Raw genomic sequence first — 16,339 nt, 5'->3', positions numbered from 1 at the left:
CATTTTGACCCTTGGAGATTGGGAAATTGCAAATTTCTTTATTGTAAACTCTAATTTACAGAAGAAATCAGGGTTTACGGGAAGCATGCTAGAAATTGAAAGCTCCAAGACTTGGATTTTTTGGAGATGAAGGTGAATTTCAGCTAAATTCAGGTGGAGAATTAGCTAGTAATTGAATGGTCACTTTAGATAGCAAGGGGAGTTTGGATTGCGAAGGGGATCGGGAGAATCCCATTGTAAATCAACTTCTGCTTCAATAAAGCTAAAGAAATACCGAAAGGGGCGCCAATTTTGAGGTCAATCGGGTGTGCATTGTCCGAGATTAGTAGGTAAATTTGTATTTTCAGATTTGCATTTATTGTTTGCTGCTGTAATTAAGTTGTAATCAGGGATTTACCACCCATCCACGGAAGGAAGGTTGGTTTCATAGGGCATCGGACAAAGAGTGCTTGTCGGCTGATTAGTGGCCTACCAAATCCTGCAAAGGCGGATTGAACCATATATCTTTTTTTTTGGGATTGGGGTGAGAATGGATATAGTTTGTGGCCTTTCAAGTAATTGTGTGTTGAGGGGAGAATGGATAAGGATGGTTAGATCCAACACATCACAAAAGAAATAAACAAACCCAACCACTTGAGGGTGCTAATAATGAGAGAAAGGAGTAAAGAAGGATGGTGCTGTTGTAGTAAAGAACTGCTCGAGGAGATAGCTCAGGATTTGCCCAGGTGTGCAAAGAAGAAGGTACAATTGGGCCGGGGAGGGGGGGGGAAGGGAGGCCGATGTTCAGACAAGTGCTGAATCATATAGAATACCATGAAAGGATTGAGACCCCCTCTCAACTATGTATGTCAATGTCGAAGGAGCAACTTGATGTTGGTCTTCGTATGGTGTCGAGAACCACGACGATGAAGAGGAGAATGAAGCATCCTAATTGGGAGGGCAAAGTAGAAGTCACAGTCATGATAGCATTGAGAGAGATGCTATATGATCTGCCTCAAGAGGGAAAGGCTCCTTGCTAGTAGAATAGCAAATCTCTTAGGAAGATGAAACCACAAAAGGAATGGTGCATCCTACGTCTTTAGTCCATTAAGGACTAGTGCAAACTTGTATGTCAGTCCTACACTGAGAATACAAAACTCTACAAGAGAGATCAAAATCTACAAAACAAAGGTTAGGAGTGAGATGCTTCAAAGCAAAGCAAAACAGAAAAATAAAGTGAAATGAAAGATGTGCAATGAGTGTGTGTGTGTATGATGAATACAATGGAAGTTTAAAGAAGGAAAAACTAAGCATGTGGTGACCATCACATATGTCCATCAGCAGATCTTTACCAATGAAACGCTCGACAAGGTGAAGTGATCCTAGATGAAAGTGAAGAGAATGACTTAGGAATGGATGCAAAGAGTGCAATGGGGGTGTAGCTAGCAGCCCAATTAGCTAATCCTTCAAGGTACGAAAAGATATAGGTTGTCGAGACGGTCCTTGTGCTGCATGTCTTGGGATAGCAAGAGTAGATGGGTAGCAATTGGAGATGTAGTTTCACAAGGCTGTCGAGTAGGAGTGGAGGCAGTCACAACCATTTGTGGTGGTTTCTTAGGAGGAAGACCCTGAGCCTTGGTGTGACACTTATCGTCCACACGGCGCAATCTTTGATAGCGTGTGCAAAACCTATTTTTCTTAGGGAGTTGTTTTGAGATGAGTTTTGTTTCTTTGTTTCCGTCTTGGAGAAAGGGGTGTCACCCTTATTGTAGCTTATCTTTGCATCTTGTGAGTTTTTGCCACTGCTGGCTTTCACTTGCGAAGAAGAGGCTACCAAACCCCTTTGTGAATAAGAGTATGTGGAGGACTTCTCGTGGACTTGATTGTGCAACTTCCTGTAATGTAAGAACTGACATGCAAACTTATAGAAGGTTGGCAATTGGGGCGATGAGAGAATGTGTTGAATGAAATGGAAGTATTTTTCAGGCAGCTTATTAAAAGAGAACATAACCTGGTTGTCATCTGACTTCAGGGAGCTAGTAGTGGCAAACTCAGCGAGTATCCGCCTATATTTTACCAACTTGACTTTTAGATCATCCCCTTTCTTAATGAAAAAATCTTGAAGCTCAAAGTTAAGATTAATACATTGAGTGCAATCTTGCACTGCATAGTGGCCAATGAGATGACTTCAACACTCAGATGTGAGGGGAGAATGCTATAACTAAGAGTGAAACTCAAGAAGCAACAGTTGCATTACCTCAATGTTGGTTGCGGCATTGTGAGTGCTCCAGCTCCATTGATGGATGTGCTTAGGGTGAGTGAGTCAAGGGTCCGACATAGGCTTAAGACCACTACTAGGTCCCAAAGTCCCTGAGATTTGAGCACTTGTTGCATGAAGTTTGACCAATTGGTGATATTTGACTTGTTGAAATGGGTCTTGTTTGAAAAGGCATCCTTAGCCGTTGCAAAAGGAGCAGTGGTGTTGTAGGTTGGAAAGGGTGTGGAGTACACTTGGGAATTAATCCTAGAGTGTCCACCATGTATGTGTGAAGTGTGCACAATGAATCCAAATGTGGGCATGGACTGACTAGGTATAGACATGGTGACTGCATGAGTAGTCCATGGAGGAGAGAGAGAGACATGAGCAAAAGACGGAAATCCTTGCATAGGAGTGACACATGGAGTGTGTGATGGTGCATCATAAGCAAAGAATGGAAATCCTTGTGTATGGAAGATCGATGAATAGGGAGGTGAGTGATTAGGGGTAGTGGGGGGACACTCATCATAGCTGTCCTAGGGTGAAAAGGAGTGCTCACTTGTGGATATGTGGAAGGCACAGTGTTAAAGGATGGCATTTCCCTTAATGATGTACCCATGTGTAAAGAGACAGTGAAGTGAGCTCATCATAGCTGTCCTAGGGTGAAAAGAAGTGCTCACTTGTGGATATGTGGAAGGCACAGTGTTAAAGGATGGCATTTCCCTTAATGATGTACCCATGTGTAAAGAGACAGTGAAGTGAGGGTAGGTAGAATATGGTATGGAGAAAGAGAAAGTGCTACAAGTAGAGATGGAGGATCCAACTCCTAGTGTATTGGATGCAGAAGTGCAAGTGCTATTCAAGGTTTTGGAACAAAGAAGAGAGGAAATTGAGATGTGGATCAGTAGTGGGTGGGATGGGAGGGATTTGAGAAGAGTGATATACATGCTCAAATGAAATAGAAGATGTAGATATGTTTGGTTAAGGATGTCTATTTTAAGAGCCCCATTTATTGAAGTTTACATATTGAAAATGATTTGGATTTTGCACACCAAAAGAAGAAATAGGAGAGGGTTTTGATTCATATGACTCAAAGAGGTTGCACAAACTTGACATTGGGCTTGGCTGAGATGATGAAGATGGGTCGCTAGTCCCAAATGTTGTATGTTCTCCATGAGTGGAGAAGTGATCAGTCTCACCAATCGGTCTAGATGTCATTGCAAAATTGGTAGGAGAGGTGTAAGCTCGACTATACTTGATGTGCAAGTACTCTTCAAACTTCTTTTGTGTGAAGTGATTGAGTAATTTACATGTGCTGGGGCTATTTTAAAGAGCTAATTAGCGGGTAATGAATTTTTAGCTCCATACAAGGCCCTTGAACTCAAGTATTGCTCTCTAGTTGAATGCAAAGGCCATGGAATCTTGCTACAAGCCGTATATAATACTTGGCAAAATTTTAAAGAGAAAAAAAAACTTATTGGATAAAAATTTGGTTAGATATTCCACTATATTATTTAATCTACATGTGATGGAAAGATGTTAGTGCATTCATGTGCCTAGCCAATCTTTAATTCCAATCTCAATTTTATTACAACCTTTTTCCGGAAATTAAACTTTAAAAAGCACATTTGTATTTTGTTCATTATTGTCAAGAGACATTGACTAGAGATCGTTTGGGCTTTGACGAAGATAGAAGCAGACTCATATACATCATTGTCATTGTCAGAGTTGACATATTGTTTCTCTTGTTGCTTCCCTTTTTGTTTGAAGCATTGGTCAATTGTATGACCAATTGACTTGTAGTAAGTATACTTTGGTGGCTTGTTTTTAGTGTGGAGGCATTGGGGACTAAGTTGCTTCATTTTTCTTTGTCCAAGAAAATGGTTATCGCCTCTATGTAGCGCATCTCCGATGCAACCTTGAGGGTTGTAATGGTCTCTTTAGATTTACCTTCTTTTATGGGATTGTTAAGAAGGACAACTTTTTTGTCGTCATCATGTAGTCAACTTTTGAGTATTGTTAGTGTTAGCCTGCTCTTTATCATTCTCAGTCTGTCATCTCCTGGTTGTGAGCTCCTGTCAGAGTCTGACAGGAGACAGAGGAGCTCTGTCAGTCCTTTAGTGGCTGTTTTCATCAGTCCACAGCCTGCGGGAGACACACAGCCCATACTGGGCTGTTTTTGTGCAGTCGGCCCAGTTTTCTGGGCAGGTCGGCCAGATCTGGCCAAAGTCGGCCAGATCTGGCTGGTTGGCCAAATCTGGCCAGGTTGGCCAGATTTGGCAGGTCGGCCAGTTTACTGGCCTGGGGGCTATATATAGCAGCCCCCCCAGTCATTCCAGCATTGTACTCTGCAGGTTCAGCACTGTCTCCGTCATCTCCGTCTCCGGCATTGGTGTTGCCATTGCTTCCAGTCTGTTTTGGTGCCCTCACTGACGCTCCGGGCTGCGTGCAGGGACTGCTCTGTCCATTTCAGTGTATTCAGCATTCATCTCAGTCAGTGCAGACTTTCTTCCTTCATTCCCTGCTTTCTCTCTCCTCTCCTCTGTGTTCGTGTTCTTCTTCCGTTGCGCACTCTCACAGTTAGTTGTTGGAAGTGAAGATTGAGATGATCTAGATGTTACTCGGGAGAGTTTGAGGGATTATATGGAAGTCTTTATAGTTGCATTTTAAAAAATAATACTGAATTATGAATATTGCCACCGATAGTTGTGGCATGATCCCCCCTTGCCTCTTTGGTTGTCTTGTTGAGGTCAAGATGATGGAGTAGGTTGTGTGAGAGGCTTGAGTATGATGATGGCCAACACTCTCGTTCTTCTCTAGCCAGTCTTGATGAGATTTGGGATTACCTTGAATATCTTCGGGTTCTTTAGTGGATAGGACCTTCCATGCACCCTTCTCTCATAAGAGTGAGTTGGATTTTGGTCTTGAAGCCAATGCTTGAGAACTTCTCAATGGTGATGTTGTACTTTGACATGCCAATGGAGGACAACATTTTGCACAGAGGGCTCTTAATTGAAGCATGTGTGCAGTTGAAAGTTGCTTAGTAGAGTAATGGTGTTGTAGAAGACGATGTCAAGGATGGCATTTATTGAGTAGGTAGGCTCACAGGCAACGTTATAGCAGAGGTAGACATGTGGTGCAAAGGGATGTAAATAAATGCTCGTCTACAAAATACAAACACAATTGTATGATAAATGCACATATTGATAAAGAAACATAGTTAGGGTTAGGGTTAACATAGAGACAATGAACACATAAGATAATGAAATTTGAATAATGAATGAATAGATACAATGTTCAATGCAGCAAACGCACTATGTAAGGTGAAAAACTAACCCTTGAACTCATGTTTGGAGGACCGGGGTAGAGAGTATGAGCTGAAGAGTGTCTCGTACGCTGACGGATCCCGAGATGCATTAGGTAGTTTCCAAATGTTTTTGGCAGCAGCAAATGCAGCCTTTGATATTCGGATTAGTGATAGACGGGTGGTAGATGGTTAGATGAGCAAAACACATGTTTGTTGATGACATGGCAGTTGTACGGGTGCGGAAGACTGCAAAACGCAGATTTTGATGATGTGGTAGACAAGGTGCATGTAGGAAAGTCAAACACAGTAGTAGGGCTGATGTAGCAGTAGGGCGGTAGGCTGATAGGCTGTATGGCAGCAACGGATGGTGTGGAAGCAGTAACATGTCAAAAGTGGATGTAGCAATGGAAGCAAAAATAGATGTTGAAACAAAGTGCTGAACACAAGGATATTTGAGAAAAACATAGAAGAACATTGCGAAGAAGAGAACTCAAAAGAATGCTTGGGAAACGGAATCCATATACCAAACATGAGACAGTTGAGTACAACAGTGAGTCATTGGCTATGTAGGCACTAGCACTGGCTCCCTCTCTCCATAGAACCTTAGGTGAATGAATGATTGATTGAGGAAGGAGCTTGGAATAAATAGACAGAAATATTACCATAAATGGTAGTATGTTGGTGAGCATTTAATGCTGGTTGGCTAGCATAAAATGCCCAAATAAACATCATAATGATGATCACCAAAAAATGCGTAAATACTCTAATAATAATGGGCATGGCCTAGATTGACATATGAGCTAACTAGATTGCTAACACCCTCTCTCCATAGAACTTTAGGTGAATGAATGATTGATTGGGGAAGGAGCCTGGAATAAATAGACTGAAATATTGCCATAAATGGTAGTAGGTTGGTGATCATTTAATGCTGGTTGGCTAGCATAAAATGCCCAAATAAACATCATAATGATGATCACCAAAAAATGCGTAAATACTCTAATAATAATGGGCATGGCCTAGATTGACATATGAGCTAACTAGATTGCTAGCACCCTCTCTCAAGTGTATCGAAGTTGATCCTATACCTGCTGGAGCTGTCCATAAAGAGTGATGGCACACATAGGTGAAGGAGGTTTGTACAACATTTGAAGCTTCACTCAAATTGTTGGAGAAGTCTTGCAGGAGGTGACCATTGGAAGGACTTCTTTGGAGATACAACGAAGAAGAGCTGAATATGCATAGGCATCATCAATATCCGATGTGAGCACAACTTCTTCATAGTTATCCTTGTCAAAATTAGCTAGAAGAGGGGTAGGACTCTCATAAGCTCCAAACACAATGTATCAAAGCTGCTTTGCACAAACCATGCTTTCATAATAGCACTCCATGTAACTTGTCGTTAGTGGAACAACAAGGGGAGCCATTTGGAGAGGATAGGAAGAGAAAATAAAGGAAAGAAGAGGAGAGAGAGAGAATATAGCCAACCAACAATAGAGATTGCACAAAACAGAGTTCAAACATAGTGTACACTAGCTGATCACAAAATCGACCATGGCCTAGTATCTCTTTGCTTTAATATAGTTGCATTTTTTTGTTTTTCAAATAAGTCAAGAAATCTCCGGCACTCTAATAAGATGTGAAACACCCGATGCCATTTTAACCTCGATGTGTGAAAAGCCCCTTTTCTTGCCATATGTATTGGAAATTACTAGGAGACATGGTTGGAGACTGCAAAAGTAGAGAAAGGAGAGAGATTACAGCCAACAAACACAGTTAGAAGCCAGAGAATGCTGTCATCCAGCTTGTAAAGGCAGGAAATGGAGCAGCTGATCAAATAAATGCAGGTTAATCATGAATAAAACAATGTAGAAAATCAAGACGCAGCCTGCTGGACCAAAACACAGCCTATAGAAGGCTTGAAACAGGGCAATGGGCAGTAAACAACAATCACCAGGCTGTAGATAGTGTGTAGCAGTCGTGAAAAGTCAATGATCAGCAGGGGAAGACCTGTAATCAGCAAAAAACAGCAGGTGGAGCGTACATCCTGAAATCTGATACCATATCAAGAGTGGATGCAGCAATTGAAGCATAAACAAATGCTGAAATAAATTGCTGAACACAAGGACATAAGAGAAAAACATAGAAGAATATTGCAAAGAAGAGAACTCAAAAGAATGCTCAAGAAATGGAATCCTTATACCAAACATGAGATAGTCACGTACAATAGTGAGTCATTGGCTGCGCAGGCACTAGCAATGGCTCCCTCTTTCCACAAAACCTCAAGTGAATGAATGATTGATTGAGGAGGGACCTCAGAATGGTGGTTGGCCAGCATGAAATGCCCAAATAAACATCATTATGATTACCAAAAAATGCCTAAATACCCTAGTAATACCAGGCATGGCTTAGACTCACACATGAGTTGACTAGACTGCTAACATAATGCAGGCTGTTCCAGCTTGGACAGTAGTTGCCAACTAGTAGAAGGCTAAAAGACAAGTGCTAGTCGGTAGACAACAATAGGCAGTAGCTCCAATTGAGATATCCTTCACGAATGTGGTGTGGAAAGTTGAGAGAAGGCACATGCAAGTTGCAAAAACTAGATTAAGGCTGAGTGGTTGGTAGCCTATCTATTTATAGATGGATGGGTCCTCCCAAATTAGGGTTTGGCTTATGGTTCCTAGACAGTTGTGGTAATTTTATTAATTAAGCTTGTCTTGGGGCTGTTTTAAGTGGCATGTAATGCATCTTAGCTCAACAAGGGCAGCACTCCTATAGACTAGTCCAGTGTTTGGGGTGGTTGGGTGGCACATAGGCTAGAAGGTAGCTGTTGTGACCGCAGGCAGGGCAAGAAAGGCAGTGGCTCATTGTTGGAGGGCGGTGCTTGGAGCAAGTTGGTAGACAAGTAGTGCTGTGGAGGTGTTGGCAGCTGGCATAGATGATGAAGGGGAGTTGGTGCTGAGGGATGGCAAGAGTAGCTGTTAAATGCTGCAATGGTAGTATTGTGTAGGGAGGTGGTAGACAAGAGGTGCGTTGGAAGAGACACGTGTAGAGTGACAGTAAGTCGGCTATGCAGGTGCAGCACTGATCACCGACTGAGCTAGTGCAGAGCTGTCATAGCTTGCAAGAGGCAGCGGTGGACATCTTTGGCGTCTGCAGTTTTAGCATCGCTGAATAGAATAGATTGGTGGCAGCTCAGCTGGTAGTGAGTGTGCTGGAGGAGAAGTGGTGAGCTGGCTGAGATTATGGTGGCAGAGGCAGTGGCATCTTTGGCGTGTGCAGTTTTGGCATCATTGGATAGAATAGATTGGTGGCAGATCAGCTGGTAGTGGATGTGCTGGAGAAGTGTTGTGAGCCGATTGAGATCATGGCAGTGGCTTTGATACCACTGTTGGGTGCTGCAGCCCATGAGTTGAGTAGCTGTGGTATATATAGCTTCGGGGGGAGAGAGAGAGAGAGAGAGAGAGAGAGAGAGAGAGAGAGAGAGAGAGAGAGAGGTTTACGAAAAAAAAAAAGAGAGAAAGAGAGGTCTTGTAAAAGAGAGTTTATCCATGATGGCCGGGAGCCATCTTGCATCTTGTAATCCCTTTTGGTAATTAATAGAATTGCCTATTACGAGAGAGAGAGAGAGAGAGAGAGAGAGAGAGAGAGAGAGAGAGAGAGAGAGAGAGAGAGAGAGGTCTTGTAAAAGAGAGTTTATCCATGATGGCCGGGAGCCATCTTGCATCTTGTAATCCCTTTTGGTAATTAATAGAATTGCCTATTACGAGAGAGAGAGAGAGAGAGAGAGAGAGAGAGAGAGAGAGAGAGAGAGAGAGAGAGAGAGAGAGAGAGAGAGAGAGAGAGAGAGAGAGAGAGAGAGAGAGAGAGAGAGAGCGCTCTATTTTTAGCTAATGTGTAGCAGCTTAAAGATCCATTGACTCGCCTATGCCAGCAAGTGTGGAACTCTGGTACCATGCCATTCGATTGGAAGATTGCTATCATTCGGTTGTTGCCCAAGGTTCCCTCCCCTACCTCTTTGAAACAATGGAGACCTATTTCCGTTATGGGTTCGTTATATAAAATCATCTCCAAAATCATTGCGAACAGATTGCAGAAAGTTTTTCTGCACCTAGTTCATCCATGTCAAAGGTCGGAATATCATGCATAACATCTTGAATATTCAACTGGGAATTGATTATGCTAAAGCTTCAGGAAAACAAGTGGTAATGCTTCAGCTCGATATTGAGAAGGCATTTGATCATGTTAGGTGGCCTTTTTTGTGGCAATTATTGTCTACAATGGGATTTGGCCCTCGCATGGTTTCCCTTGTTCACACTATTAGTCAGGGAGCTGTAGCTCGTATTGCTCTTAATGGAGGGATCACGGAAGAAATTGCCTTATCTTGATCTCTTAGGCAAGGTTGCTCTCTCAACCCTTTGCTGTTTGCTTTGGTCACTCACCGATGCTCTCATTGTTGGACAAGTTGGCTGATCAAGGCGATATAGTTGCCTTGACTCTTTCTAGTGGTACTCAACTTGTGGGTCAATCTTTGGCAGATGATTCTTTTATGTTCTTTAAGGCTGATTGCACTAATGTTGATGGGGCAATGGTGGCATGGAATCTTTTTGCTTTGGCATCTGGTCTTCATATTAATACGTAGAATTCTACACTTCTCTCCTGTATGGAGATTGATCTGCTAGCCTTGGGCTGGCATGGAATTGTGATCCCAAAGGGAAATATAACCAGACACTTGGGATATCCTTTTATGGTAGAGGTAGCACCCGGGCCTTACTGGATTGGATGGCCTCTCGGATTCATGACAGGTTTATGTACTGGAAATCTCAAGGTTGGCCTTTACATGTTAGACTGAAAGTTACTAAGTATAATGATCAGTATGATATCGTTTTTTTTTGTCACTCCTTCCCTGGACTAAGAAGTCCCTTTTGGAACTTGTTCAGTCTATCAGGTTTATGTTGTGGAAAAAGAAGGGGAATCGGTTGGGTCAGGTTTGGATTTTGTGGCAGCATGTGACTACACCTAAACGAATGGGGGGAGCAGCCCTGTTGGATGCTATTTTGCATATGAAAGCCTTGAGGTTGGCCCTTTTGCAGGCGCTATGTGTACAAAGTCATCCTTGGTCGGACATTGCAAAAATTTTCATTGAAAAGACTAGTATCTCGCCTCCTAGTGGCATGTGCTCAACTCCTCGAGACCAATTAAGACCACCCAGTCTTTTCTCCTTTCTCATTTGATTGCATCCTAGCAGAAGATCTTACGTTTTTCAGTTTGGCGGCCTCTTGAGATTCGCAGGGAGGCGAATTCACCGCAAGGAGAGGTCTTAGCCTCTTCCAGGTTGTTGGATTGGCCGGACAAAGATTTGCATAGACTCAAGTTTAATCGGATGGCTCGCTTGGGGTTGCAAACAATATTTGATGGTGTTATTCTTGTGCAGTCACATCTTTACTCTTTTCAGCGTATTTGTCAACACTTTCGGGTACCCCGTGGATATTGTGATATCTGGTCATCCATACTGGTCACACTTCAGAGGTAAAGGAGATTCAAAGGTTCGCTCCTTTACCAGTGCTACAGCCATTGTATCCATGGCATGATTGGAAGTTTGTGATTCCAGATGATTTTGAGAAGAGGTTTGCTAACCAGATATACCATCTAATGGTGGAGGCCAAGAGATGGGTCACTACAAAGGTGAATAAATTATGGCATATTAGGGACTGCAAAAAGAAGTGGCAGGAAAGTTTCCTTCAGCTTTGGAAGTCTAAGGTTCCCTACCAGGGAAAAGTCTTCTTGTGGAGATTTCTGATTGGTGGTCTGCTAACCAGATATTCCATCTGATGGTGGAGGCCAAGAGATGGGTCACTACAAAGGTGAATAAATTATGGCGTATTAGGGACTGCAAAAAGAAGTGGCAGGAAAGATTCCTTCAGCTTTGGAAGTCTAAGGTTCCCTACCAGGGAAAAGTCTTCTTGTGGAGATTGCTGATTGGTGGTCTTCCAACTGGAGAGGTGCTGCATGCCCGAAAGATCTCTGCTGGTCGTTGTGTATTTTGCACTACATGTGATGAAACGTTGCTTCATCTTTTTGCCTCTTGTCTAGTAGCGCGACAGATCTGGTGTTTTTTCTAGCGTCTGGCTCTCGGCGACTCAGCTCCGGATAACAGCCCAGTCATGGATTATGGGAAAGCTGCCCTCCGTGCCTTCTTTGCATTCTGATTATCCCTGCCTGTTCTAGTTCCTTAGATGAACTGCCTTATGGCATATTTGGCGAACTCGGAATGCCTTTCTTTTTGATTCAGTCTCGGGCATCCATGGTCATGTGGCCCGTATTCGAGGTTTAGTGCTATGGCAGATTTCTTCTATGATATCAGCTGACCTGGTTCTTCCTGACATTGCTGCCCATTGTTCGCTCTACACCAGCAGTGTGATTTCCTCTTTGTGTCATAGTCCTAATATTCTTTCGTCACTTTCTTTGACGACCTGATGGAACAAAATGTAAACATAGAGAGAGAGAGTTTCTTGGATGACCTGATGCTCTGATGTAAATTTTCACTACTTAATTCAATTATCTTCAAAAAAAAAAGGAGAGAGAGAGAGCTCTTTGCACCCCTCAAACCCTTAACCTAAGCATACACTAAGGTGTGTTCATTTGCTGACACATGCACTAGATACATGTTTCTAGAATTGTCAAAATTAAGGTCTCAAAGCAAAAATTTTCAGAAAAATGTAGCATCTTGGGAAGAATCATGCAAGTTCACTTGCAGACTTGCTGGAAGAGCTACCAAGTGAAGTGAGAGGTGGTGATTCTAATGTGTTGTATCGTTAGTCTATCAGCATGGAGTTTACGAAGAAACACACAAGCCGTGTTGACAGTGTCTTGGATTTCTGCCTGCAAAAATCTCGGCAGCTTTTGCAAAACTGTAAATATATGCATTTTTTTGAAGTGAAATTGCCTCAAGAAAGCATGGATATGTAAGTCTGTTAGAACTTAAACTAGTCCATTGCTGTGTTCATAATGCTTACAAGCTGTGTCGTTTGTTGGTTTAGAAAGGCTGGAGTGTGACTCACTACATATGTATACATGTGTGTGTGTGTGCGCGCGCGCGCGCACAGTGCATGAGGCGTGGCATTCCTTTGGGGAAATTTATGGCTTGATCTCTGCAAAAGCTAATAGAAATTGGCACAAAGCATCTTTGTTTTCAGTGTATGTGGATAGCAATAACAAATGAGATGAGGTTGACCATCTAAAGAGGGCAGTTTCAGCAGCCGGGTTGTAGTGCTCACATTTTAGAATTTCAGGGAGAAGAACAACGCATTCGCAGAGTTGCAAGCAACATTGCCAAGGATGTGAGAAAATTCTGGACAAAGATTGAAAAGCTGGTATGAAGCACATAAACTGTTCTCTGTTCTTTGAATTTGTGGAGTGTAAATTGCCTTCAGCTGTTTCCATGGACCTGCAGATAAGGTATAAACACCAACTAGAGCTGGAAGGGAGGAAAAAAAAGGCACTGGATAAACATCTAGATTTTCTTGTTGGCCAAACAGAAAGGTCTTTTACCTGATTTTACATTTGGATTCTCCTAGGAACTTTTGATGCTTTCATTAATCACCTAAAGCATGTCTGATATACTGTTGTTGTCCCAGGTATTCCACTATGCTTGCAGAGATATGGGCTGACACACCATTGGACCTGGCCCTGCCCTCTGAGAAGGACAGGAAAGTGAACTTGGATGGGGATACAAAACAAGAACATGAGCATCAGGATCAACGACCTTCCCCAACCAATTTAACATTTCGCAGTGAGGTTGATAAAACTAGTCTGGATCAGCGAGGTCATGTTCGGTCAGTTGATGCCAATGGAGAGTGTCAGATTCCTATGAACGTTCAAAAGGAGAGACTTAAACCATTAGATTCCAGCAAAAAGGTTTCAAGGCAAGAACCTACTTTGAGAAAGAATTCAAAGACTCGCTCGAGAGCAGGAAAAGATGATGAAGATACTGAATTTTCCCCCGGTAACGGAGAAGTGGTGGGAATTTTTAACTTTATTACTAAAATCTAAGTGTTTGTATGTGGCAGTTCTACTTTGACTTGGTACCGGCTTTGAATTCTTTTGTGGATTAACATGTACCAATGGTATTGAGGCAACTCCCCATGTACAGGAAGATGATTTTTCTACTTTAGAGGCTGATGAAGCATTGATCACTGTGGAAGAGAGAAATGAAGAGTTGCTTGCACTTGAACGAGAAAGCTCTCTTCCGCTTGAAGAGTTATTGAAGCTGTACAGTTCAAAAGAAGGTTCTAATTTTGCCTTCACTATCTTTACTGTTATTTTTTTGTGAGTGTGTGGAGATTTTCTCAAGCACGGAGGCAGATATTTCTGGCATTTAGGGCAGGTGCATCTTCTACAAAGCAGCATGCTTTGTGATAAGGTCTGCTAAGGACAGGTGCATCTGCCTTAAAGCAGCAGGTCGAGGTGATAGCAATTTAATTGCTCTGAAGGCAGGCCACGGCAGGAAAAATAATGCTATTATTTTTAAGCTGAGGATAGCCTTTGTTATGTTCAGCATATTGCTCACATGGCAGCATATCCGTTTCACAATTTATCACTCATCAGTTGCTCCACATAGTGGTCTTAAACTCTAAAGATAAAAAAGTGGCAATGTTTATATACTTTTCGTTTTTCTGTCATATCAGTGCAGCATTCTTTCTTATGATGTATATACTTTTAACTTCAGACTTCATTGGCCTTGGTGCAGATGAAGATGATGATGAGAATGATGATGATGATGATGATGAGGAGGAGGAGGAGGAGGAGGGGAGAGAAGAAGAAGAAGAAGAAGAAGAAGAGGATGGAGAGAAGGAAAAGGAGGAAGAAGTAGAAGAAGAGCAAGAAGAGGTCGATGGAAAAGCTGACAAGGAAGATGAGGATGATGAAGAGGAGGAGGAGAAAGAGGAGGATGAGAAGTCAATAAACCTGCAGGAAAAGCAGGGGGTAGTGTCAGAAACACCAGCTCTTGAGGGCACTGCTGCTACATTTGAAGTCACAGAGGAAAGATTGCATCAAGTCACAAAATCAGAGATTGCTGCCGAGCATGAAACAACTGGTAGTTCTCCCAGCTTCAAAGAGGAAAGCTTAGAAGTGACTGGTGTTGATAGGCATTTTCAAAAGGAACCACCAGAATCAACATCTGTGGAAGCAGGTTGGATATTTGTTCTAAACTACTCTTGCATATGGGCAATCAATATTGTTGTTTCAGGTCAATTGGGGACTTCCATTGAATTCCTTATCATTTGCGTATTTAGTATTTGCATGTATCAAGCATCTTGTACCATTCTTGCATATGGGAGATCACTGTTCTTGATTCAGATCAACTGGGGCCTTCCATTCGATTTCTTACCATTTGGGTATTTTGTATTTGCGTGTATCAAGCATCACAAGAGTGAACAAATATAGTATTGGCATGGCTATGTAAAAGTTTAGCTTGCATGCTAGTATAGACTATGGATGGTATAGTTGTCATATACAAATTGAATGCAAGGGTCTTGGAGAGGCCAACATGCCTTACAGTAGGGCATTCTGATGTTCACTTCAAGGTCTAGATAACACGATAGACTTTGTACTGTATCTACATATGCCTCAGCTCCACATTCAAATGAACAGACATTTTGAGAAGATCTTTTCAGGATTTAAGGTTTGATAATGTTGACAACTTGTCACCAGCTGAGCAAATAATATTGCATCACTTAGTGGTTTGAACATTGGTCAGTAGATTCGGCAGGGAGTATTATGTACTATACAGCAGGCTAGTGGGAGTCTCTATTATTGGAAACAGACTGCAGAAGATTGGGTAGAACTTGTTCTATGTCACTGTGATTTGCATAGGTGCCATTGCTGGAGCATGAGGATATTTATATGGCCCTTTAGTCTGTCAGTTTTTCAGATCATTCAGCTTGCACCAAATTACATGGTTCAGGGATTTGGCAGGAAATATTGCATACCAGCCAGCATACAAGTGGGAGTCTCTATTGTTTTAATCAGATTGCAGAAGGGCAGGTAGAGCCTGTTATATGTCACGGGGATTTGTATAGGTGCTATGGCTGGAGCATGAGGATATTTACATGGCCCATCAGCCCTTTTAGTTTTGCAGATGTTAGTTTTGCATTGTTTAGGCACATGATTGAAAGGACAAGTAAAAGAGTGCAGTACAATCTGTGTGTCATAACAGAGAAAATGAGGGGATGAATTTGGCACAAGGAATATCTAACAACTCAAAAAGAATAGGGAATGGTGCAATTAAGGCATCTTCAAATAAAAACCGAGGAGTTTTATTATCACCAAGGCAAAAAGCACATGCTAACACCATTAGTTTGCCTTGCTGCATTGGTTGATCTTATTGATACAGACTGGAGGTTCTTCTCCTTGCATTGAGGCCTCTTTGAAGAATTTTCTTGTTATCATGGATGGCCTCTTGAAGATTCTATTCTAGATACCACTGATTATCTTCTTAGAAGAGGCGTTTTGTTTCTCTTTCAATGAAGTTTGAAACATGATATGTTTTCCCCTTAAATCCTGAAGAAAAAATGATCCATCATGATGCCAAAACCTCGCGGCTAAGGCAGTGAGTGTGTAAAGTCCACCTTCTTGTGTACCGGTTCAAAGAGCCGCTCCCGTAGACTTATCCTCCACAGTCATTGCATCTCTGGTGAAGACCATGTGGGTACTTAGTTGGGTAAGACCATAAATAGAATAGAGGTTGAAGCGTAGCTCCGGAACATAAAGAACTCTGGCAGAAGAAGACTCTT

General features: G+C 42.2%; 1 protein-coding gene across 1 annotated transcript in view; it reads left to right on the top strand.

Moving 5' to 3' along the window:
* Positions 1-16,339, top strand: part of PIE1 (SNF2 domain-containing protein / helicase domain-containing protein) — a 68,508-nt gene that overhangs the window by 14,922 nt on the left and 37,247 nt on the right. Inside the window, exons 3-7 of the mRNA XM_087698102.1 lie at positions 12,836-12,916; positions 12,997-13,085; positions 13,181-13,562; positions 13,696-13,831; positions 14,293-14,736. Coding sequence (XP_087554228.1) covers positions 12,836-12,916; positions 12,997-13,085; positions 13,181-13,562; positions 13,696-13,831; positions 14,293-14,736 — 1,132 coding nt within the window. The remainder of the gene's footprint in view (positions 1-12,835; positions 12,917-12,996; positions 13,086-13,180; positions 13,563-13,695; positions 13,832-14,292; positions 14,737-16,339) is intronic.

Source organism: Lygodium microphyllum, chromosome 2 (genome assembly GCF_053477565.2).
Source record: "Lygodium microphyllum isolate KBCC chromosome 2, Lygodium_microphyllum_v1.1.10, whole genome shotgun sequence".
Lineage (NCBI taxonomy): Eukaryota > Viridiplantae > Streptophyta > Polypodiopsida > Schizaeales > Lygodiaceae > Lygodium > Lygodium microphyllum.
This window is presented reverse-complemented; position numbering and strand designations above follow the sequence as displayed.